The 23,853-nt window shown below is 52.6% G+C and overlaps 1 protein-coding gene and 1 long non-coding RNA gene across 4 annotated transcripts in view; both read left to right on the top strand.

Annotated features, from left to right (window-relative positions):
• ERGIC1 (endoplasmic reticulum-golgi intermediate compartment 1) overlaps nucleotides 1-23,853 on the top strand; it is a 114,379-nt gene that overhangs the window by 47,322 nt on the left and 43,204 nt on the right. For all 3 annotated transcript variants that reach the window (XM_059878792.1, NM_001076417.1, XM_005221420.2), the window contains 2 exon segments: nucleotides 7,461-7,522; nucleotides 14,665-14,737. In XM_059878792.1, coding sequence (XP_059734775.1) covers nucleotides 7,461-7,522; nucleotides 14,665-14,737 — 135 coding nt within the window.
• Nucleotides 14,744-18,001, top strand: LOC112442979 (uncharacterized). The gene is made up of 2 exons (XR_009491907.1): nucleotides 14,744-17,235; nucleotides 17,435-18,001. It is a non-coding gene; the product is annotated as an uncharacterized lncRNA (long non-coding RNA).

A 23,853-nucleotide genomic window follows, 5' to 3' on the forward strand; every position in this document is an offset into this window, starting at 1 on the left:
CCGCCCACACATGGCGAACCACAGGGCACTCTGAGATTCGTCTTCAGGAACAGGGGAGAAGTCAGGTCCCAAGCAGCAAAAGTTAAAATAGCAAGAGCTGAGGCATTCTGCTATGAAAAGAAATTACAGAAGAAATCCATTAGTCAGAGATTTCCAGTGGCTGTTTCCTTGCTTGGGAGCAGGAGAAGACTGATGCCTGTTTATTTTGGGTGAGGTTATACAGCCGTCCCTCACTCTGTAGGCTGGAGGTGGCCTGCACAGTGAATTTCCTGTTAAGTAAACCCTATATCCTCATCGACTTCTAGTTCTGATGTTGATGTGTGTTTTATTCCAAAGAATTTGTTTGATCCTAAAGTGTAATGAAGTTGGAGGCGTGGATCCAACAACTTTTGTTTTTGTCTTTTTGATTCACTTCATTGTTGTTCAGTTGCTAAGTCGTGTCCAACTCTTTGTAACCCCATGGGCTGTGGCACGCCAGGCTCCTCCGTCCCCCACTGTCTCCTGGAGTTTGCTTAAATTCATGTCCATTGAGTCGGTGATGCTATCTAACCATCTCATCCTCTGTCGTCCCCTTCTCCTCCTGCCCGCAATCTTTCCCAGCACCAGGGTCCTTTCCAGTGAGTTGGCTCTTTGCATCAGGTGGCCAAAGGATTGGAGCTTCAGCTTCAGCAACAGTCCTTCCAGTGAATCAGGATTGATTTCCTTTAGGATGGACTGGTTTGATCTTCTTGGCATCCACAGGATTCTTAAGAGTCTTCTCCACTTACTCTTACTGCACGTTTATAAGAAGTCACAAATCTAGGTGGACTTTATTTTTTCCCTGTGGTTTCCTTTGTCCATTTCTCTCCAAGTGTGCTTTCCCAGACACGGGGTAAAAAAGGACAGGGAAAGACTACTTAGTCCAGATTCCTGGTCTCCATGGAGGTGATCAAGGCCATGGCCATGACACCCAGCCGGAGCAGAGGCAACCGGAGGCGTCTCTGTGGAGAGAACCCAGGCCCAGTGGGAAATGAGCTTCCCACTGCCTGTTGCTCTGCCTACAAAAGGGTTTCTCAGCTTCAGCACCATGGACACTGGGGGACTGTATCCTTTGTTGTGGGCTTCCCAGGTGTGCTAGAGGTAAATAACCCACCTGCCATTGCAGGAGACATAAGAGACATAGGTTTGACCCCTGGGTTGAGAAGATCCCCTGGAGGAGGGCATGGCAAACCACTCCAGTATTCTTGCCTGGAGAATCTCATGCAGAGGAGCCTGGTGGGCTCCAGTCCATGGGGTCGCAAAGAGTCAGACACGACTGAAGCGACTTAGCGCTTAGGCATGCACATCCTTTGCTGTAGGGGGCCCCCTGTGCGTTGTAGGGCTGTAGGATGCATTAGCAATCCTGAGTTCTCCCCGCTGGGTACCACCCACTCCCCAGGGTGACAACCAAAAATATCTCCAGACATTGCTAAATGTCCCCTGGGGGGCCAAAATTGCACCCAAAATTGACTGGTTGAAAGTCACTAGCATATGACATTTCAAGAGCATGAGATAACAAGGATTTCACAAGCTTTTTATTAGCTTCTTTTTGTTTTAAATACTCTTGAGTTTAATTATACTTTAAATTGGGCAAGTCACTCCTTCTTGGAGCTTCTGCTTTCTCTCCTGTAAAATGAATGGGTTGGACACAATGATCTCAGCACACCCTCTAGACCCCACAGCGGAGTGTGGTGAAGCCATAGGGTTCCTGTGTTCGGGTCCTGTCCCAGCAGGTGACAGATCTAGTCTACCTGGCTCCAGGCACTGCTCCCATTCTCCTGGCACCTAAGCTTACTCGGTCTTAAGTCCAGTTGATTATTTTCTTGCTTTCATTTAAGCCCATTTTGCCTGATTTGTAAGTGAAATTTTCCAAATACAGTCCAAGGAACCCCTGAGGATGTATCCCCACCATCCATTTCATCTTAATCTTATTTGGAGGGCCAGCCAGTGTACCTTATCTTTGTGTAGACTCATCCATTGACTCATTCATTCAGGTCATTCCCCAAGGGCCTGCATTGGGCAGAGCTGAGCAGCAAGAGGCCCTGGTTTTTTCCTGGAGTTGGGGGAGAGCGGGGAAAGAGCATTTTTTTTTGTTGTTTTTTTTGATAAACATCAAGAATCCATCCTTGGGCTTTCTCCATTTAAGATTAAGCAATTCTAGTTCTTTAATCTTTCTTCCTAAGAAATATTTTCTACCCAAATGGTCCTAGTTATCCCCACATCATTGAGAAAAGCAGCAACAATGTAAATTAGGCCTGGATTCAGATCCGTGGCGTGACACTTTATAGACTTGAGAGCTTGGCCAAATCAGCGGCCTGTGACTCTCATCTGTAAAATGGGCTAACAGTCCCCAGCTCACAAGTGGGCTGAGGGAGTTAGATGAGAACATGCCAGTCCAGGGCCCAGCACGAGCCCAGCCCACACGAGGTGGGCACTAAGCATCTCTTCCCCTCTGCCCCTTTTTCTTTACTCTTTACTCTACATTCTCTTAACAGTGGGTGGCCACAGCTGATCACATCACCGCATTGCCCCAGAGAGGGACTGACTAGTGTGAGCCAGAGAGGACAGCTCACTTCCTGATCTGTCACATGCCTGGGTTCTCACCAGCCTCCCAGTGGCCCATTTTCTTAGTGGCATTCACTGCTGACTCACTTGGCTTGTGGTCAGCTCTGAACCCAGGGTCTTTTTCAGCTCTCTCTTTACCCTGCCACCACTCCCCAGCCTAGGATTTGTGGCGTGGGAATGGAATCATTATCAAAGAACATTCTGTTTAGTTGACCCTTCTCAGGGAGCCAGTAGCATTGCTAGACCGACAGTTTCACCAGGGCAGGGGCCACATCGACTTTGACCACTTTCATTTTCTACCAACTAGAGTGCTGCTGTTCTAGATCTAGTGACATTCACTCAGTTTGTGTCTGACTCTGCAACTCCATGGACTATACAGTCCATGGAATTCTCCAGGCCAGAATACTGGAGTGGGTAGCTGTTCTCTTTTCCAGGGGATCTTCCCAACCCAGGGATTGAACCCAGGTCTCTCGCATTGCAGCTGGATTCTTTACCAGCTGAGGTACCAGCGAAGTCCAAGAATACTGGGTGGGTAGCCTATCCCTTCTCCAGTGGATCTTCCCGACCCAGGAATCAAATCGGGGTCTCCTGCATTGCAGGCAGATTCTTTACCAGCTGAGCTACCCGGGAAGCCCTAGGTACTTAGTTGAACAAATGAATGTATTTTGAACTGTTCCCTGTCTTCCAGGAGATTGCCACCTGCTCTGGGACAGCATCTTTAGAAAAGCAAATAAGTGAAAACTTGAGAGTTTAAGTTGACCAATAAATGAGCTGTAAACTGAGTCCCACAAGCACAGGCAGTGGAAGGACAGTGGCCTGTGAACCTAGACTTGGGTTTGAATTCCAGCTCTGCTAATCATTAACTTAACTTGCTGCCTTTAATTAAGCAAGTTGCTTTTGGCTGAGCCTCGGTTTTCTTCCTGAAAAAATGAGATATCAGTATTTTAGAGTTATTGAGGATTAAATACAAGTATACGTGGGAACCCGCCAGCATGAGAAGCCCGTGATCTCGGTTTGTGTCATTCACTGTCTCTGAAGCGCCTCCGCCCTTTGACTGCCACTGCCTCCTGCAGTTTGATCCAAGTCTCACCCCTCCTCTTAGACCTTTGCTCACTCAGCCTTTGTCTCCCCTCCCTCCCCCAACAAAGCTGGACTCTACCTGACACCCAGCACACTTGTCCAACATTTGTTTAAGCCAGCATGACCAACCATACATGAAGAAAGCAGACTGAGTGGGAGTTTTACATGGAATCTCCCCCTTAAGCTTTAAATGTCTTTTTCATTAAATTTTTTTTAACTTTTCATTTTGAAATATTTGCAGACTTGCAAAAATAATACCAAGACTTCCCATATGCCCTTTACCCAAGCTTCCTTAAATGTTAACATCTTATATAACCAAACCATTTTCGAAACCAGGAAAGCACACTCCACCGTCCTGTTAACTAATCTACAGTTCCTATTCAAGTGCCATCAGTTGTCCCGCTGACGTCCTTTTTCTGACCCAGGGCATTCCGTGGGATTTAGCTGTCATGTCTCTTTGGTCTCCGCCTCTGACGGCTCCTCAGTCTTCACTTGCCTCCACGTCCTTGATACTTTAGACAGATGCTGCTGACCAGTCGTTTTGCATCGTGACCCTGAGTTTGGATTTGTCTTCTTGTAATTCATCTGAGTTGTGCATTTTGAGCAAGTTCCCCACGGGTGGAATGGGGTGCCCTCCCCAGTACGTCATATCAGGAGGCATATGACGTGTCTCTTTGCTGATGACACTCATTTTGGTCACTTGATTAAGATGATGGTCTGTTGAGTTTCTCCTCTTGTCAGGTTACTCTTTTCCCCTTGATGATTAATAGAGATTTTGTGGGGGAGGTACTTAGAAGGTATGTAAGTATCTTGTTCCTCATCAGACTTTTGATTTACTTATTTCTTTACATCTATGTAGATTTGGGGCTCATAGCATTTTACTACTAACATTGCCCCTTCTTTGGCCAGTGGGAGCCCCTTTAAGCTGGCTTCTTTTTTTTTTTTTAATTTATTTATTTTAATTGGAGGCTAATTACTTTACAATATTGTAGTGGTTTTTGCCTAAGCTGGCTTCTTGTCCTTTTATTGCATCTCATCATTCTTTCTTGCTTTCTGACATAAGAAGATACTCCCAAGTTCATCTTGCATTTTCCCTATCCAAATCAGCCATTTCTCCAAGGAGCTGATTCCTTTTGGTAAAGAGTGATATTTAGAAACCAAGATTTGAGGGCTTGATGTGCTCATTGCTATCTGGCTGTCACTTGTCACTCACTGTTCCTGTACCCTCTCTACAGAATGAGCTAGGAAAAAATATATATGTGGTGTGTATTTACACATGAATATCTCTCTGTGTATGCTGAAAACCATGAATTCACAGCAATACCTTCATTTCTACTGTGACACCGCAAGGTTTATTCTACGTTTTTCTCCAGATGTTATGTCCCTTCTCCAAAAGTGAGGCGCCTGGCCCCTGTTGTCCTTACTGTATGTATAAACTTGATCAGCTCCCCCACATGTAACGATCTCCCATCTCTCTCTCTCACCCCTCTCTGGTTCTGACAGTCTGCTCTAGACAACCTCCACCTCCTCACTCTGAGTGGCCTCCGACTTCCCATAAAACTCCCAGTTTTTTTTTTTTTTTTAGTTCTACCAGTTTATTGCAACCAACCCATCTCCCTCCACCCTCATGCTCAGTCATGTAGCCCCATGGACTGCAGCCCAGCAGGCTCCTCTGTCCGTGGACTTTTCCAGGCAAGAATACTGGAGTGGGTTGCCATTTCCTTCTCCAAAACTTCCAGTTTTGAAATGGTGCCTCATATATTATTTAAACCATGAGGCCTGTTTCTGACTGTGCCCTGGCATTAACTGAACCAGGAAGCTGGCTTCTAGGGCCCTCCTGCCTCTCCAGCACACTAGAGCCTGTCCTCTCCTCAGCCTCTGCTCTCGCTGTGATCACTGCCTGGACCGGCACCTGCCCTTTTCTCCCATCCTCCTGCTGTGTTCACACGTCACTTCTTGCAGGAAGCTTCAAGGTCGCCCTGGGTGCCCTCTGTGGGCTCCTCCACCCTGTGATGAAGCACCACTGTGTTCTCCTTCTGTGTCCTCCTTTGTCTCTGCTGCTTAACTGTAGGTGCGCAGAGCCAAGGGCCCGTTCTATCTCCATGTCCCTAGTAGGTGAAGGAGGGGTAGTGCACAGTAGGTATTCGTACGTGTGTGTCAAAGAAGCATTCATAGTCATAGCAAATACTCATAGAGCACTTTTAGATTCCAGGCATGCTCTAAATGCTTCATATTATGCACCAAGTCATTTGGTCCTAATCCCTATGCTGTGAGATGGTTACTCTTGTCCCCATTTTGCAGACAAGGAAACTGAGGCACAGAGAGGTTCTGTGAGGCACCCAAGGTCACACAGTCCTAGGGTCACCTTCGAGCGCAGGCAGGCTCACTCCCCAGTACATGCTCTCTCCCCTCTAACCTGCCTCCCAAAGTAAAAGGGGCAGCATTTTCAGAATGAGGGAGGTGATAGTTGAGTCACGTGAGGCTCCCCTCCCTCCTGACCATAGCAGCCCCACTTTTGTGCCCTCTGGGGCCTAAGCACCAGTGACTGGTGGCTGAGCAGGTAGGAGAGAAAGTGATACATTTCAGCTCTGCAGCTCACAGGAGTTTTTTCTCCCTCTAGGTCTTGGGAAACCAAGCACCTTTCACGTGTAATTAGAGTGAGTGCCCAGGAGTCAAGGATGCGGCCTTAAGCAAGATTTCTAAGTCATTGCAGTGGGATTGGCAGGGCACTAAGCTTGTTTCCCAATCACCCGAGAGAAACCACCCGAGCCCATCAGCCCTGGGGGATGGAGCAGCCAGCCTCTGCGCGCAGAAGCGGGGAAACTAAGTGCTCGAAGTGTGTTCCCTGGGAGTGCTGCATGTCAGCACCTCCGCAGACGTTTCTTTTCCTTATTCCTCTCGGTAGCTGAGCAGGGTCTCATGGTAGCAGCCCCATTTTTACAGAAAAGGAAACTGAGGCTAAGAGATCTGACATCATTTGCTTGACGTCACACAGCAAGGAAGAAGACCAGGCAAGATTTGAAACCAGGACACCTCAGATTCTAGGGCCTGAACTCTTAAAAACAACTGGCCATGTCTGCCTGACTCTAGAGTCCCCAGTTTCACCACCCCCCAGCTCCTGTCTGCTCTGGTGGGATCCCTATGAAAGAAAGGCATGTGCTTTGCCTCTGGGCAGAAACCCACAGTTGCGGGAGCCAGCGCTGTCACGAGCTGATGTCGGCCCGGACAGGATTTTCTGTTAGCCTCCTGCCTTTGAGTTCAGGAGACTCCACCACAAGGACCCCACAGGAGCCCGGAAAGAGGGGAGTGGGAACAGGAGAAGGTGGAGGCAGGAAGGGGAAGAGGGGGCGGGGAGCTGACGCCAGGCGAGAAGGCAGCGTCAGAGAACTCAGGAAAGACTGCATTCCCCTGTTCCCTTGGCGTCAGCACTCGAGCTCAGTTCACTCCCCCGACGCTTGCTGAGGACGTGCTGTGCCCCAGGCCCAGGCAAGAGGCTGGGGGTGCAGCTGGGATGACACCTAAGGAGTCCCAGCCCTGGTGGAGGACACACTCTGATGGGGGCAAGACCAGCCAGGAGCCATAGGCATCTGAGGGGTCCCGGGCATCTGCCTCGGGCTGATACGTTGTGACTAGGCAGGTGTGGGGCCCCGGGGGGTCCTTCAGGCCTCTTGGAGGAGCTGGCTCTGGGAAGGATGGCCGCTGCTGACCTGGGGGGGCCCCCAGCCAGCACTGTTCCCCCCACTGCCTGGCATCTGTGCCCTGTGCCCACCTCACCCCGTCCCCTCTGCTCTCCGCAGGTTTGACATCTACAGGAAGGTGCCCAAGGACCTCACACAGCCAACGTACACTGGCGCCATCAGTGAGTAGCCCCCTGCGTGCCCTCACGCTACCCTCCATACCTGTGCCCATCCACCCCCTGCAGAAACGCTGGGCCAGGGTGGGAGACGGGGAGACAGGCAGAGGGAAGAAAGGACGGGCATCCTGCCGGGCCCTGTGTCTAGTCAGTCCTTCAGCCCAGCCGTGTCCTTGCTGTAACCCCACAAAGCATAGCATCACCTGTTTCTGGAAGGAGACACCAGAAATCATCAAGGGTAGCTGCCCCTGGGAGGGGAAATGGGGCCTGGGGGTTGGAGGACGACTTTTCTCTCCACACCTTTCAGACTGTGTGAGTTTTTGGTGTAAGGATGTTTCTATCCCTTTAAAAAAGTAACCATCTCTCACAGATTTGGGTTTCTGACTGCCAGTCTTCACTAAAAGGATCCAGGCTCCCGGGAGAAATGGCTGAGAGCAGGGCTGGGGCAAGAAGTGTACAAAATAAACCTGGACTCCTTGTGCTGAAAAACAAAAAAGTGCACAGAGGGAAAAAAAGGGTGGGGGCATGTCACCAGGCCCCAGGAGCCAACCCGAAAGAGGGCAAAGCCCAAGCTGCGGCAGTTTGAGTAACACAGTAAATAATGGTATGGACTTCCCTGCTGATCCAGGGGTTAAGAATCTGCCTGCCAATGCAGGGGATATGGGCTCGATGCCTGGTCTGGGATAATTCCGCACGCTACGGAGCAACCAAGCCCATGCACCTCAACTACGGAGCCCGCGAGCCAAAGCTAAAGAGAAGGCACCTCATTGAGAAGCCTTTGCACTGCAACTAGAGAATAGCCACCACTCCCTGCAACAAGAGAAAGCCTGCGTGCAACAGTGAAGACCCAGCATAGCCATAAATAAGTGAAACAAAAATAATAGCACTATTGGCTTATTGCCAAAGAATTAAGAAAAAGGTCCGTGAGTCTGGAGTGATCTAAATAAATGGGGGAGAAAGGATGGATCTTCCTTATAGAGGAATTCTAAATGATATATATTAATATACCCACTTCCCGGAGGTACAAATCAACTCTCCTCTCCCGGAGTGTGGGCTAGTGACTCGCTATTAAAGAGGACAGAATGGAAAGGAAACAGTGACTATGGTGGAGACATCCAGAGGTGGCCCCGTGACTGAGTGACGAAGGTTAGCATCAGCCAGTGAGAGAGAGGTCACGTGGATGTCATCCATCCGGCCCCCACCGTGGGGTGTGATGGGAGGAGCACCTCACCTCCGTGGGATCTTCCCCCCAAAGCACAGCCCGGTGCAGTCATGGGAAAGCAGCAGACCCCCCCGCCAACCCAGCCTGGGGACCCTCTTCAGGACACCTGGCCAGCACCCTTCAAAAGTGGCAAGGTCTTGAAAACCAAGAAGAGACTTGAGGAACCGTCACAGATTTGAGACTAAGGACACAATGACGAATGGCAAAATGGGATCCCAGGCCAGGTCCTGGAACAGAAAATGGGCACCAGAGGGGAAATTAGCGATCTAATAAATCTGTAGCTTAGTCAGCAGTTGTAGTGTTAATTTCTTCAATTTGACCAATATACCAGCGTTATATAAGGTGTTAACAAAGGGGAAGCTGAGTGAAGAGTGTATGGGAACTGTCTGTGCTATTTTTGTGTTCTATTATTATTCCTCAATAAAGTTTATTTTAAATAAAAACAAACCAAAAGCAGCTTGCAAGCAGGAATGCTCTACCCACATTTTCCCAATGAGAAAATGGACTCAGAGAAGCGAAGCGACTTGTCTGAAGTTTCACAGCTTGCAAGTGGTGGGCCTCCCTGTACCCACCCTCGCCTCTCCAGCACTTCATGTGGGAGAGGGAACCTCCCCGTGGCCAGCCCCCTGAGCGGGGCCCTGGAGCAGGGCAGTCGGACAAGAGGCCACTGCTGCCTCCCAGAGCAGGCTGCTGTCAGGTCGGGGATGACGCTGGGGACTCCCTGCAGCCCAGCCAGCCCTGCCAAGCTCTCCCTCCTCCAGCTTCAGTCATCCAAGCTCCAGGTGCCTTCTGGAGCCTGGACCTCCACATGCCTGGAGAAGAGGACAGAGCAGCCTGGCAGCAGGCTTCAGGTCTGGCAGAGCTGGGTTCATTCTCCCGTTTAGCAGCTGGGTGACCTTCGGAAAGTTGGTGCACCTCTCTGAGCCTCAGTTTTCTGATCTGGGGATTAAATGTGATCACACCTGTCAAGCATAGGATACATGCCAAACCCTCCAAGCTCAGACCACACGCCTTTTCTCATTACTGTCCTCCTGGAGCCCACGGCCCATGAGGATCAGCGACTGCAGGAGCTGTGGCACTTCGTGCCTTGATCCCCAAGGAAAAGGTATTTGGGGGACATGAAGAAAGGGGCTTGTTCATCTGTCCATTCAATAAATTTGTGAACCTTGGTCACAAAATTCCAATGAGGTTTCCTGTCTTCTTCCTACAACCATCCAAGAGCCCAGACCATTTCTTTGCAGGCTCTGCAGTCCTCTCCCTTGTCAAATATGTTTAACAATCAGGTCTGTGTCCTAGAATTTAAAAAAAAAACATATTCAGGCTTTGCAATACCTGCGTCATCATTTTACCTGCTCTCTCCAGGCGGAGCGTGCCAGGCACACCATCGCTCCCTGCCCTTTTCCAGCTGATGTCTTGCACACCTTTCAGACCAGCATGTAGATGGCCACCACGTGCCTCTTTCCAGCTGTGTTGTGTTCCATTGTCCAGCCGCCCCAGTTTATGTAACCAGCCTCCTGAGGCTGGGCGTTTTGATCCCAGCTTATTGCTATTACAGACAGCCTTGTCCATATGTTTTTGTATCCTTGTATGGTTATTTCTGTAAGGTAACCTTCCTAGAAGAGGAATTACTGGGTCATAGGACATGTGCATTGTAAAATGTAGAAGGTACTGCCAAATGACCCTCCGGGGACATGGTCTGCTTTGCAGGCTTGAGCACAGTGTGCAAGAGGGCAAGTTCCCTTGCACAAAAGGAAAGGCGTAAGCATGGGAAGCCAGCCCTTACCGACCATTTAGTGAACAAATATTTATCCACCAGGTCTGAGGCCGGGCCCCGTGCCAAGTCCTGGGACCACGCTGATGAATGGGCTTCGGTCATTGTCCTTGAAGAGCGCATGGCTGAGCAGGAGGGCAGGCACAGAAACATGCCATTTCCTGACGTCACCCTTAGCGCTATTAATAACCAAAGGAAGCAGCAAGGGTGTTGGAGACTCAGAGGTCGAGGTTCGAATTTTGCCTCCTGCACTGAGGCGGCCGTGTGGCCTTGGACAAACCCCCCGACTTGCCAGCGTCTGGGGTCTTGGGTCCAGGGCCCCCTTTACTGGTTCCACCGGCCTCCCAGGAGCGAACGTGGGGTCACATTCCTACTGTCCCGTGCCCAAGTCAATTTCAGAAGGAGTCTGGAGTCAGCGTGCCTGAGCATCTTGCCCAAACATGGACTGAAAAACGCTTCAGTATCAGAAAGCTTTTTTGGTGGAAATGCTTCCTACCTGTCTTCACATTTCTCATTCATTCACTCACTTGACTCAGATGTTTATTTCCTGCCTTCTCTGAGCCAGGTGCTCTGCTAAGCCCTGAGGCCCCAGTGGTGCTGAGCTGTTGTCTGACCCCCAGTCTGGAAACAGTGTAGGAACAGTGGACCCGCAGCCTGGGCTGCTGGACGCTGCGACTCCGCTGAACAAACGCTGCGCTTACCCCACTGCTGGGTCCATGCCTGGGCCATCTGCAGGCTTGGGGCAAGGAAGGCAGCTAGAAAATTTGGATTCCTCTCAGTTGGCACTGACCTTCAAAATCACCTCCTAAGTCTGTGCCTGTTCATCCTTATAGCAACCAATTGTCTTCTGGGACTTGAAGGTGGGATGGGAGAGGTGAAAATGACTGAAATGTGAGTCAGAAAAGGTGTGAGATGCAGGTAAAGGGTGCTTTGCCCAGCTGGCTGTTTTTTTGTTTTTGTTTTTAATCAGGAGGCATCATAGCTGCAGTGGCTTATTTGCAGGTAAGAAGGGGAAGGCTGTGAGTCTGGGAAATTTGGATTGCCAGCCAGTCTTCTGCAGTGGATTTGTTCAGCAGCTGGAGAAGACATTTGACATTAATTTCTATGCCATGAGAACAAACCACATGGCCACTCTGTATAAACTGATGTGACTCCTGCCTGGACATAGGTTGCTGCATGAGCAAAGCATGTGGACACTGTTCTCTTTGCTTAGAGGAAAAACTCCTATGCTCATGGCAGGACACAAGACTGTAGGGGCAGTACCTCTGGGCAGGGGGCTCTGGGTCGGGAGTGAGAAGGAGACTTGCATGGTATGCCTTTTTATACAGATTGATGATTTTTCTTATCATTTAGAGTAAAACCCTTAAACTCTGCTCATACAGCTTTTCTCACAGTTTGGAAGAATGGGGGAGTCCCTCCAGCATGCCCCCTATCTGGGTGTGGGTTTGGAGGTTTGGTGGGGACTCTGGGGTGTCCCTGTGCCATCCTTCTCTTGGGCTCTGAGATCTCAGGGTCCTTTTCTTAGGGCATTGGCTGCAGAACGGTCAGGTTTCAGCCCCCTGCCCAGTGTGTTCTGGGGTCAGACCCTTCCCTTCTATGAGCTTTCATTTCTGCACCCTCCATGAGGGCTTGTGCCCTCTGCCACACGGCAGCGTGACGTGATCTGTATCTATGAACGTTCCCACAACAGGGCATGTTAGGTGCCCCTCAGACACTTGTTCTCCGCCTTCTTCCCTCCGAATACATCTTTGCCTGTTCGTTTTACCATGAACAGGTGATGCAGTAATAACGCTGCTGCTGCTGCTGAACACCTGGCTTCAGCATCTGTCAGGATGGCCTAGTCCCCCCGGTGCTGGCTGTCGAGAATGTAGCTGAATCAGTAGGTGGGACTGACTGAGAACTTTTTTCTTCATGGGAAACTGAGGGTCAACCCATTTGCTGCTTCCTGAAAGCAGCGAACCCACCAGGGTCTCCCTGATGACAATCCTAAAATGAGTTAATGCTTGCACCGTTATTACCTGTCAGGCACCGTTTCAAGCCCAGAGTCTGTGTTGTGGAAACTCTCAAGCAGTCCCGTAAGGCAGGTGTTACTATTGGTGCCATTTTGCAGATGAAGAAACAAGCAGAGAGAGGTTAATTAGCTTACCCAGAGACACACAGCATGTGAGTTAGCAGGGACACGCCTCTATGATATACCCGGATGAGGTGCGCTGAGCCCGTGTTCTGTATTTTGGGGCCTGGCTTCCTGTCTTCCACAAAGCCTATTATCATCTTCTACGTACCCAGTCCCAGGCCAGACGCTGGGGTTGTGGAGTTTTTGCCTTCCGGGTTATCCAGCTAGTGAAAGGCAGGGCTGCAGATAATCAATAACATGTGGAAGGTGTTCATATGGAGGCTGGTGGCACAGAAGAAAGAGGGACCGGTTCCACCTCTAAGGCCTGGAGGAGCTTCCCACCAGAAGGGGCATTTGAGTTGGGCCTCAACCTGGGAGGATGAGTAGGGGTTCACCAGGCAGAGATGGTGACGAAGGAGGAGGCGTGAAGACGGGGAGGTGCCTTCCAGACAGAGGATCCTCGCATTTAGGGACCAGCACATGGCCCGGGGTGGCTGGATAGTTAGATGTTGCGGGTGCTGTCGGGAGATGGGGCTGGAGAAGAATTGAGGGCCAGCCCCAGGGGTGCTTGTTATGCCCTGCCCCAAGAAATGACTCCAGGGTCACAAATCCCAGCCTCGCCAGGGGCCAGGCAGGCAAGACAAATATGAGTGACGTGGGATGACCCTGGAGCTCCGTTCCACTCTCTGTGTTTAGACTTGTAGGACCGTCAGTCCCTCCCACGGAGAGCCTTCTCTGGAAGCGCGGTTCTGGGTGTCCTCGGTTCTCACCTCTGATGTGGACTCGGGCACGTTGATGAGTCCACAGCACGTTGATGAGTCCACAGAGAGAGCCTTCTCTGGAAGCGCGGTTCTGGGTGTCCTCGGTTCTCACCTCAGATGGGGACTCGGGCACGTTGATGAGTCCACAGCACGTTGATGAGTCCACAGAGAGAGCCTTCTCTGGAAGCGTGGTTCTGGGTGTCCTCGGTTCTCACCTCTGATGGGGACTCGGGCATGTTGATGAGTCCACAGCACGTTGATGAGTCCACAGAGAGAGCCTTCTCTGGAAGCGTGGTTCTGGGTGTCCTCGGTTCTCACCTCTGATGGGGACTCGGGCACGTTGATGAGTCCACAGCAGGCGGGGAGAGATGGCAGTGGACACCCTGCCTCAGCCTTGGAATCTGGGTGGCAGGAGGGAATGCTGAGGCCTGAGGCAAACTGGTGAGCTCAGGCCACCCCCTCGTGGAAGCAGGGCTCGATTGTTCTGGAGCAGCCAGAAATCTGGGCTGTAATGTGGCATCTGCACATTGGTCGATGTCGATTCCAGGGTTTTCTCTTGCTTTGTGTTCATTTTGGCTGCGCTGGGTCTTCATTGGGGTGCACAGGCTTTCTCCTGTTACGGTGTGTGGGCTTGGTTTCCCCACATCATGTGGGGTCTTAGATCCTGGACCAGCTATCGAACCTGCGCCCCTGCATTGGAGGGTGGATTCTTCACCACTGAACCACCAGGGAAGTCCCTCCAAGTGTTAACATATATACCCACTGAGCGAAACAGAACACATCTGTGGGCCATTGAGGCAGATGTCCTTTTGTGACTGATGTCTGTGTTAAAAGGTTCTTGTGGGGAGAAGCGGGGCTGGCCCCTCCGAGGACTGGCACTGGGCCTTGGCCCGTAGGAAACCAGGCTGCACAGCAGGAAGGAAGCAGCGGGTGAGGAAGGAGGCGTCGTCCGCCGCCCCCCACCTCGCACATGACTGCCTGGCCCGTCTCTCCACTCCCACCCATCCCCCTCCATGGAAAAATTGTCTTCCGTGAAATCAGTCACTGGCGCCGGAAGGGTCCCGGGCCGCTGCCTTGAAGGATCTGACCAAACCTGGGGCTCTGTCCACATGGGCAGGTCAGGTCAGCCGGAGGTGGTCTCCCTTTGTGGGAGTGGGGCTGCTTCACGTGCAGGCCAAGAGGCGGAAGGGGCTTTGGGGGGGTCTGTCTGAGGGCGGGGGCCGGCCTCCTCCTGTCAGTGCCCACCACCCCTTAACTGGGCGTCTGTGTCGTTTCTTTCAGTCTCTGTCTGCTGCTGCCTCTTCATCCTCTTCCTCTTCCTCTCGGAGCTCACTGGATTCATAACGACAGAAATGTAAGTTATACCCCCCCCGGGGTGGGCCATTCCAGAGGTTCCGGGGACCCCAGACAAGAAGAGGGAGGGGCTTGACAGAGGAGAGAAACCTCCGAACCTTCCGCCTCCCAGTTTCAAAGCCTGTGGCATCACTTCTTCCTCTGTTTCCTAAAGGGTTTTAAAGCTAGAGTAAAAACTAATGTCGCTTTGTTGAAGCCGAAGAGAAAATTTTGGTTGCCTTCTGGGGTCCGGATGGCGCCTCCTGGGTCCGCAGAGGAGCAGAAATCATTTGCTCATGTTTGCCGTCTCTGTGTTTGGCCAGTGGGCTTTTTTCCCTCTGAGTCATCACAGGGTCATTTGATGTTAGAGCTGGAAGAATTCAGAGGAAAAAAAGAGGGCAGCTTTCTACCCAAGTGGAGGCGAGGTTCTGACATCAGAGGGCAGCCCCTCCACCGCGTCCCCTCCCCTGTCCTGAGCCCACACTGGGTGCGGAGTCCGCGTGGGCTTCCTGGCAGTGATTGACGCGTTGTGAATGCATCCCGGATTCCTAGAATCATCTGTTGTCTAGATAACCCAGTAAATCCTCTGGGGCCTGTGTAACATCGAATGCCACTGGAATTATTCAGTCACGGCCTCATCAGATGCCCCTCCAAGATGAATTAGACCCAGAAACTTCCTGCTTTCACCTCTGTCTTCCAGACCTCTTCATTTCCATGTTTACAACCCTGAAAGTCATCACGGGGCTGGGCTGTGGCCACCCACTCCCCTGTCCAACACTGGAATTCTCTTTTTCACTCATGGAATTTCTTGGTTTCCTGTGCCTCTCCGTCAGCCACAAGACAATAGGAAACGGGAAGCGTAGCTGTGCAGCCACCCCGCCTTTCATCTTCAGACGGCCCTGGGACGCAGTTGTCCCCTCTTTACAGAGGAGGAAACTGAGGCTCTGAGAGGCGGGGGGCCCTGCCCATGGTCCTGCCTCTCCCCCACCCAGCCGCCACAATTCGCTTCTGAAAATAACTTTCTGTCCTCCTCTGACGTGGGAGACTTTGTCTTCCTTGTTCCTTTGATCCTGTTTGTAGCCCTGATGATACCAAAGGCCACATGGAGCAGTAGAAAGAACACTGGACAAGGCCTTGGGAGATCCAGGGTCAGGCCTCTGCTCAGTTACTACCTGCTCTGTGACCTTGGACAAGGTGCCACCCCTCTCTGGGTCCCAGTGTTGCTGGCCAAACAAGGCAGGGTACACCAGAATCAAGGCGCCCTTCCAGGTCTGAGGAGGCTTGTCTGCTTCCTAAGACACAACCCCTTGACCAGGCAAGGGTCAGACAGAGGACTTTGTTCCCCCCAGAATGGACTCTCTCCTAGTCAAGTACGCACATTTGGGCCACTGGATATTTCACGGGTCATTGCATCGTGATTTGGAGGTAGAAGCAGGGAGAGCAGCCAGAAATTGAGACCTGCTGGTGTAACTAAGGACCTACTGTGTGCCAGGCACCTGGTGGTCTCTCCCAGGCACACCCCACTCCCTGGGAGGGGGGCTGCTGTGCAGACTACTCATGTTCTAGATGAGGTGAGAAGGGGTCCCCACGTGGCAGCTATGAGGAGGGAGCCCTGACCACGTCCCAGGTGCCAGGTGCAAGGCTTTACGTATTCCAGGCAGGGACGCTGGCAAGTGCAAAGGCCCCGAGGCAGGAGCTACCCAGTGTATGTATAGAGAGCTGGGGTGGATAGAGCAAAGTGAGCACACAGGGAGAGCAGAACGTGGAGCCAGTGGCCGCTGTGCACTGCCGTAGGTTCGTGCGGATCACCCTTGGTCCTGACCCCGGAAGTCGGGTCAGATCTGCCTGACTCACTCCTGTGCTGCACGCTCAAGAGGAGCCAAAGATGCACGCACTGACACAGACGGTCAGCAGGCAAAAAAAATGGAATGTGTCAGGCAGTGGTAGAGCTTTGAAGAAAAAGCAGGATGGGAGATAAGGAAGGTATGTGGTGTTCTGTGAGATTTTAACAAGATTATTTACCTACAAGGACCTTAACATAGAGCCTTATATACTTTAATATCAGTAGATCCATATCACTTCAGACCTTTATTCATTTCATATTTCTTCCCTGTGTAACAGAAAAAAGCAGTGTGTGTAACGAGTGCTCTTGTGAGTGTTCATTTCTTTGTCCTTTCCTGAGTTAAGAAGGGGCCTCCCTCGCCTTTTGCCGAAGTCCTGAGGGGCAGTTCCTTCAGCTGATCCTCGGCTTCACCCATAGTGAGGCAGGGCGCCGAGGGACCACCCAGCAGATGCGTTTGGACGTCAGAGCCAGTGACCGCGGCAGGAGGAGCCTGCGGCCGCGTGCAAACCAGCCAGCTCACCCGCTTACCAGGGCGGGGCCCACGCCTTCCCCAGGAGCACGGTGTGTCCCCGCCGCTCTGGCCCGTTCCCCTTTGCAGGACGTCCTCTTCTTGGCTCCTGGGGGCATTCTGGACACTCTGGCCCCACCACCTGCCTGGAGAGGAAGAAACTTGAGGGGTGAGGGGCAGAATCCAAACACAGGGGCCGTTCACTCGGTGCTTGCCTTGTGTCCGGCTCTGGGCTGATGAGCACTTCCCCGTGGGGAGAGAGGGCAGGGGGGTGAGAGGAGAGGCCTGTGGGGCCAGAGGCTCCGTCCACGATGATGCAGTGACCTTGATGCCTCCTTTCTCTCTGCGGCCTCGTGACCAAGGAGCAGGAGCTGCCCAGAGGGCGTCCTTAAGGGCGAGGACTCCACGGAACATTCCAGAGGAGTAGGAGTTGTGTCTCGGGGTCCTTCCTCTCTCAGAAGCTTCTCTGATCACCCCTGGCCCCCAGGAAGCGCTGCTGGTCCAGGAAGGACTGTGGGTCACAGTTGCTTTCCTTTTCGGGATGGCTGGCCCTCCCTGGCAATCTGGTGACCACCATGGATCGGCCTCCCCACTCCCCACCCTGAAATTGTAACCCGAGGAGATGAGGTCACTGCTGGTGGATCAACATCGCTCCAGCACTGGCCTGTGGTTCTCAGTGACATAATAGGCTATTCTGACCCAGGCGGGTGAGAGGGAGACCTGTTTGTCTGCGTGGTTGGACTTTGACCCGGCCGTCAATTATCCATGGGAAAGTGGCCCTGCAGGGTGCGCAGAGGCTCCGTGTTCGCAGGGGAATGGCACCCCATCCTCAGAGGACATTGCCACAGTACATTCCGGTCTTTGACTGCCCAGGCTCTGGCTCTTCTCTGTTATTAACTTGATGAAGATTTATAATTAAAAATATGATCACTGGATCTCTCCACTGATCATTTACAGCTTAATACAACACATTGTACTTTCCAGTTTTGATTTATAGTGGGTGACCATGTGCTGGTCACCTATGTCAGCACTTTACAGTGCTCGTCTCTTAATGGTCGCAGAACCCCTGGTGCCAGGTACTGCTGTTGGCATCAGCCTGACTTTATAGCTGTGGAAACTGAGGCACCAGGAGGCTAAAACCACAGCGAGGTTGGTTAGTGAGCTGTCTGAGCAAGAATCAGGCCTAAGCCTGTCTGAGGGCAGAGCCTAGACTTGGTACCAGGCCCCTCTATCCTGCCCTTTCCTGTTCAGAGCATTTTGGAGCCCCAGGGACACGGGAACTCCTGTTTTCTGGTAGGAATAGTTCCCTGAGAGACTTGGATGCACCATTCTAGGGGGAGGGGGCTGCACAGGCAGGAGGCCCTTGCCCACCAAGTTGGAGCTTGGGCATTCCCCTGAATTAATTGGGCATTATCCTCACACGCAGGCCCAGAGTGGGGTGGCCAGTAGCTTAGCCAGGAGGAGGGGCTGGACGGCTCCCTAGGAGCCCAGGTTACCCACTCTGACGTCTGGATTGGGAGCCCAAGCTGGGTAGAGAGCCATGGTGACCACGTGGAGGAGCAGCGGGAAGCCTGAAGGCTTCTGAGCAGACTGATGGGATCAGGTTCGTGCCTCGGAAAGATCACCTCTTGCAAAGATGGGTGTGGGATGAGGTGACCCTGGAGGCCAAGGCCTGGTGAGGGGAGGCTGGATGATGACCCAGGACAGAGGGGCTAAGGGTCCCAGGGCAGTGGCTGTGGGGAAAGGGGCGAGGGGCAGGACTAGGTGGCTGGAAAAAGATGCTTTCTGGACATCCGCCTAGTAGGTCATAGATGGACTCACTTGCCCCTGGAACTGTCAGGATTTCAAACTCCGTCCCAGAAAGCTTGCCTGCATAACCTCATCCCTCTCTTACCACTCCCACCTCAGGCCCTTACCACGAGCCTCACTGCTGTGTAAGTTTCCATTAAATCAAATGATTAAGCATGGAGGTCAGCGACTTTGGGCAGGAATCCGAAGTATTCAAGTACTCTTCTAAAAGCAAATAAAATTGCTTTCCGTAGATGTCATCGGACTCACGCCTCAGCCTAGAATTTCAAGGCCCCCTGTTACATTCCACCTACCCTCCCCTGCCCATACCTCCCCAATCCCTCTCTTCCTCTCTCCCTACGTGGCCGCTGCTCACTGACCCCCATGCTGTCTGGCGTCCTCCACCTGGAATGTGCCTCACCCCAACAGAGGTCGTGAGCATGCACTTTCTGTTACCGGTTCAGGGAGCCCTTGTCTGGGGTGGGGGCTGGGGGTGGGGAGCAGATGCTGCAGCCCACCAAGGGGTGCAGGGTAGAGATGACAAAGGGAGGGGCACAAAGGGAGTGGACCCCTTACACCTCCATGCCCAGTAGGTGCTTGGGCCAGGGGTGGGGTGAGGTGGGCTGGGCATCTGGAGTTCATCAGGAAGATGGTGGCCCCTGCATCACAGGCCTCCTGGGAGCCACCTGCCTCTCGGTATTTCACTGATCCTGTCCCATCCAGTGGAATGCGGTGGAAAGAGCATGGCTCTGGGCACCAGTGGCTCCAGCTTCAGATTCTGCCTGTCTGGTTTCCCAGCTGTGTGATCTTGGCCAGTCTTTTATCTGCCTCTGAGCCCAGTTTCATCCTTGTGAAAACAGAACAGTAACTAAACGGTGGTGTGCCGTGAGTATTAAACGAGCTAATATGTGTGAAAGGCCCCAGCATAGTGTCTGGCACCAGCTGGGTGCCCAGAACTGGGACGTCTCCTTGGATTAGCAAGGCCAGCTTTTGTGCGGGCCTTACAGTATACCAGGACTTCCCAGGTGTGTCAGTGGTAAAGAATCCACCCGCCAGGGTAGGAGATGTGGGTTAGATCCCTGGGTCGGGAAGATCCGCTCGGGTAGGACATGGCAACCCACTCTAGTATTCTTGTCTGGAAAATTTCATGGGCAGAGGGGCCTGGCGGGTTACAGTCCATGGGGTCTGAGAGTCGGACCCCACTGAGCGACTGAGCACCACAGAATGTACCAGGGACTGCCAAGCGTCTTGCACACACGTTTATTCCTCACAGCAAGGCTGTGAAGTAGACTCTGCCGCTGTTCCTGGGACTTTAAAAGAACTCAGTAAACGTTATGGTAATAACAGTAAGCGTAGCGGACAGTCAGTCACTGGGCGTGTATGATTTTCTGAGGTTGTGTCCCCGTCCTCCGTCTGGAAAAACAGCGGGTGAAGAAGGGAAAGCCCCCTGTAGGAGGTCAGCCAGCCCGTGGGTGGCAGAGCTAGGACCCTGGGAGCCTGGAGGTCTGTCGTGCAGTCTCGCTCTCTTGCCCCGGCAGGGCCTGTGCTTTGTGCTAGCCCCTGAGACACAGAGGAGTGACGCACACCCCTGGCCCAGGGCAGCCCGCAGCTTTGCACCGATCCTCACACACGCCTGTGAAGTCGCTGGAACCACCAGCCCCCTTTTTCTCCTTTTCTCCCTCCCCTTTCCTTTCCTCTCTCCTCCTTTTCTTCAGGTACATGTGTAACATACAGTGGGCCGATTTCTAGCCTCGGTTGGCCTGTCAGAGTCAGTCCAGCTGGTAGCGGTTAGCTCGGCTTGGCAGGTGCCTGTGAGTGGTGCTGGGGGCGGGCCCGCGGCACTGGAAGGCATGGCAGGAGCCCAGGGTCCCTGGAACATTTTCCCGGGACGTGGAAGGTAGCTGTGTTGACCTCATCGGGCGGGCGGACAGGTGATTGAACCGTGTTTATCTGCAGCCCCGGGCCCTTCCGAAAGGTGCCTGGGAGCAGCCAGCCCCAGCCTTATGTAACCAGGCTGGCCCCAGCTCTCAGCCCAGTGAGTTTCCCGGTCCCTCCCCAGTCCTTTGGCCGGTTTGTCCAGGGTCGGTACTTCAGCCCGGGAGAGGCCTTCCAGAGCCTCGGGGGTGAGCTCACCTTGGCGCCACACCTGGGCTGCACCTCACTCTGCACTGAGGTCACCTCCGGAGGATTGCCAGGGGGTGACATCATCCCACAGGCCCTCAGTGACGTGCAGGGGCCCCGCCTCCCAGGTAGGAGCGGGGAGTAGCTTCAAGAAAGAGTCTTACGCAGCTGGGAAGGGAAGCAGGGGGCTCTCCCTCTGTGACGTTCTCTTAATCACCCAGCGACCTTATTACTCAGCAACCCTGTGGGGCTGCGAATTATAGAAATGGGGCACTGAGGGCTTGAGAAGGAGCATTTGGCTCGTAAGCTCCTGTGGTCCTGATCGCTCCCCTGCCACTGGCTCACTTGTTGCTGCTGATCACTTATGCGGGCCAAGCCCAGCCCCATGCCCTCTCTCACACCCGGTGGCTTCAGAGGGCCAGGGCCCCCTTCAGTTTCGCCCTTGACCCTGGATGCTGAGGGTGGGAGGGAGGGGAGGCAGTGTGAGCCCTGGAGAGCCTGGCAGAAGGCAGGCCTGAGTTGGGGCTCCACCTTGACCGACTCACTGGGGAAGGGGCTCACCTTCTCTGAGCCTCAGTTTCCTGGTTCTGGAATGGAGATCAAGGACCCCCTGGTGGTCCAGTGGTTAGGACTCCACACTTCCACTTCAAGGGGCACGGGTCAGGAAACTAAGATCCCACATGCTGCGTGACATGGCCAAAAAAGAGAATGAAATGGAGATCAGAATATTTCCCAGGAGCAGATGGGATCACGTGAACGTGTATAGACCTGTTTGGGCCTTTCCTGGCTTAATGGGCTGCAGGCCCAGCCATCTGAAGGCTAAGCCAGGCCTGTTGCTGTCTCATCTCTGAGCACATCCTTGTGACTCCCAAGGAAACAGGCCCCAGGTATCTTTCCAAGCCTACCTTTTCTTGTTAATTGAACATCAGCGACATTGCACCAGGAGCTAGGGACACAAAGACAGGGTCTTAGTAAAAATGAAGTACCTTTGTCCCAGCCTGACTCATTCTTTCCCAAAGAAGTGATCATTCACAAGGCTTTAGAGTCCAGCTGTTTGGAGCCAACAGTCCTTTATGTTACAGCCTGTGGACAGGACCCACAGGACCTGACTTTATGTTTAAAATAACCACAGCCTGGCTGCCTCACGCACTGTCCATTAGGCTGGTCTCTGGATTTGGTGCTCTCTCCCTGTGGGGAGTGACCTGGGAATCAGAGGTGGGCTTCAGCCACAGCCGCCTGGTGTCCACTCAGGAGGTCATCGAGGATGTCTCCAATTCACCTTGAGCTCGGCACAGCCGTATGGAACTTGGTGTTTTTCCTTCCCCAGTAGTCCTGGGCTCTCTCTTTCAGGGGCTCCCAGCCTAACACATGGTTCCAGAAAGAAACACAGCCATCTGCTAACACGCCTCCGTCCACCCATCCCCACGCCCCGTCCATTGGCAAGTCCTGGCTGCTCTGCACCCTGTACGCTGCATCTCTCCCTCCTCTCCATCTTCCTGGACACCAGGTCCAGGCTGCCACCTCTGACCACAACAGCAGCCTCCCAGGTCTCCCTGGTGTACAGGGACCCCTTGGGCCATCCTTGAATCTGCCCGAGGGATCCTGTGCCAGCCAGACCACACTGCTGTGCTTGGGATCCAGTGTGAAGGCCTCCTGTAGCCTCGTGCCCGCTTAACCTGGCCTCTGCCCCTTCTCTGACTGCATCACGCCCATTTCCCTTTGCTTTGCAGCCATGGCGACCTTCATGCATTTCCCCAAATGACCCCTGCCCTCCCTGCTTCCAGGTTTCTGCACAGGTTGTCCCAACGACTCTCCCTCCCTCTTTGCCAGGACAGCCTCTTCATCCTTCAGACCTCATCTCTCATCTCCTCAGACACCTTCCCAACTCACTCTCCCCAGGGGTCCATCACCCTGTGAGTCCCTCCTGCAGCACCCCAAAGCTTTCCATCAAAGCAGTCATCATAGTTGGGGTGACGTGTTTATTTAGGAGGCAAACAGTGTCTCAGCTCAGTGAAGGCAGTTGTTGGTTATTCAGTTACTAAGTCGTGTCTGACTCTTTGCGACCCCACAGACTGCAGCATGCCAGTCTGTCCTTCACTGTCTCCTGAAATTTGCTCAAACTAATGTCCATTGAGTTGGTAATGCCATCCAACTATGCCATCCAGCCATCTCATCCTCTGTCACCCCCTTCTCCTCCTGCTCTCGATCTTTCCCAACATCCAGGGTCCTTTGGATCAGGTGGCCAAAGTATTGGAGTTTTAGCATCAGTTCTTCCAATGAATATTCAGGGTTGATTTCCTTTAGGATTGACTGGTTTGATCTCCTTGCTGTCCGAGGGACTCCCAAGAGTCTTCTCCAGCACCACAGTTTGAGAGCATCAGTTCTTCGGCACTCAGCCTTCTTTATGGTCCAACTCTCCCAACTGTACATGACTACTGGAAAAATCATAGCTTTGACTATGTGGGCTTTTGTTGGCAAATTGGCTTTTTAATACGCTGTCTAGGTTGTCATAGCTTTTCTTCCAGGGAGCAAATGTCATAAATGAAGGAAGGGACCTTGTCTATCCAATTCCTCACTCTCTCAGTACATGTTCAAAAAGTATCGGTTGAAGGATCTTCCTTAAGGGTTCAGTGGCTAAGACTTCATGCTTCCAATGCAGGGCACCCAGGTTCAACCCCTGGTCAGGGCACTAGATCCCACATCCTGCAACTAAGATTTCTCATGCCACAGATAAAGATCCCACATGCTGCAGCAAAGATCAGATATCCCAAGTGCTGCACCTAGGGCCTGGCACAGCCAAATCAACAAGTAAATACTTGTTAATAAAAGAACAGCTGGTGATCAAATAGGTCAGCGCACACTGAACACTTAGCATCTT

The sequence above is a fragment of the Bos taurus genome, chromosome 20 (genome assembly GCF_002263795.3).
Source record: "Bos taurus isolate L1 Dominette 01449 registration number 42190680 breed Hereford chromosome 20, ARS-UCD2.0, whole genome shotgun sequence".
Classification (NCBI taxonomy): domain Eukaryota; kingdom Metazoa; phylum Chordata; class Mammalia; order Artiodactyla; family Bovidae; genus Bos; species Bos taurus.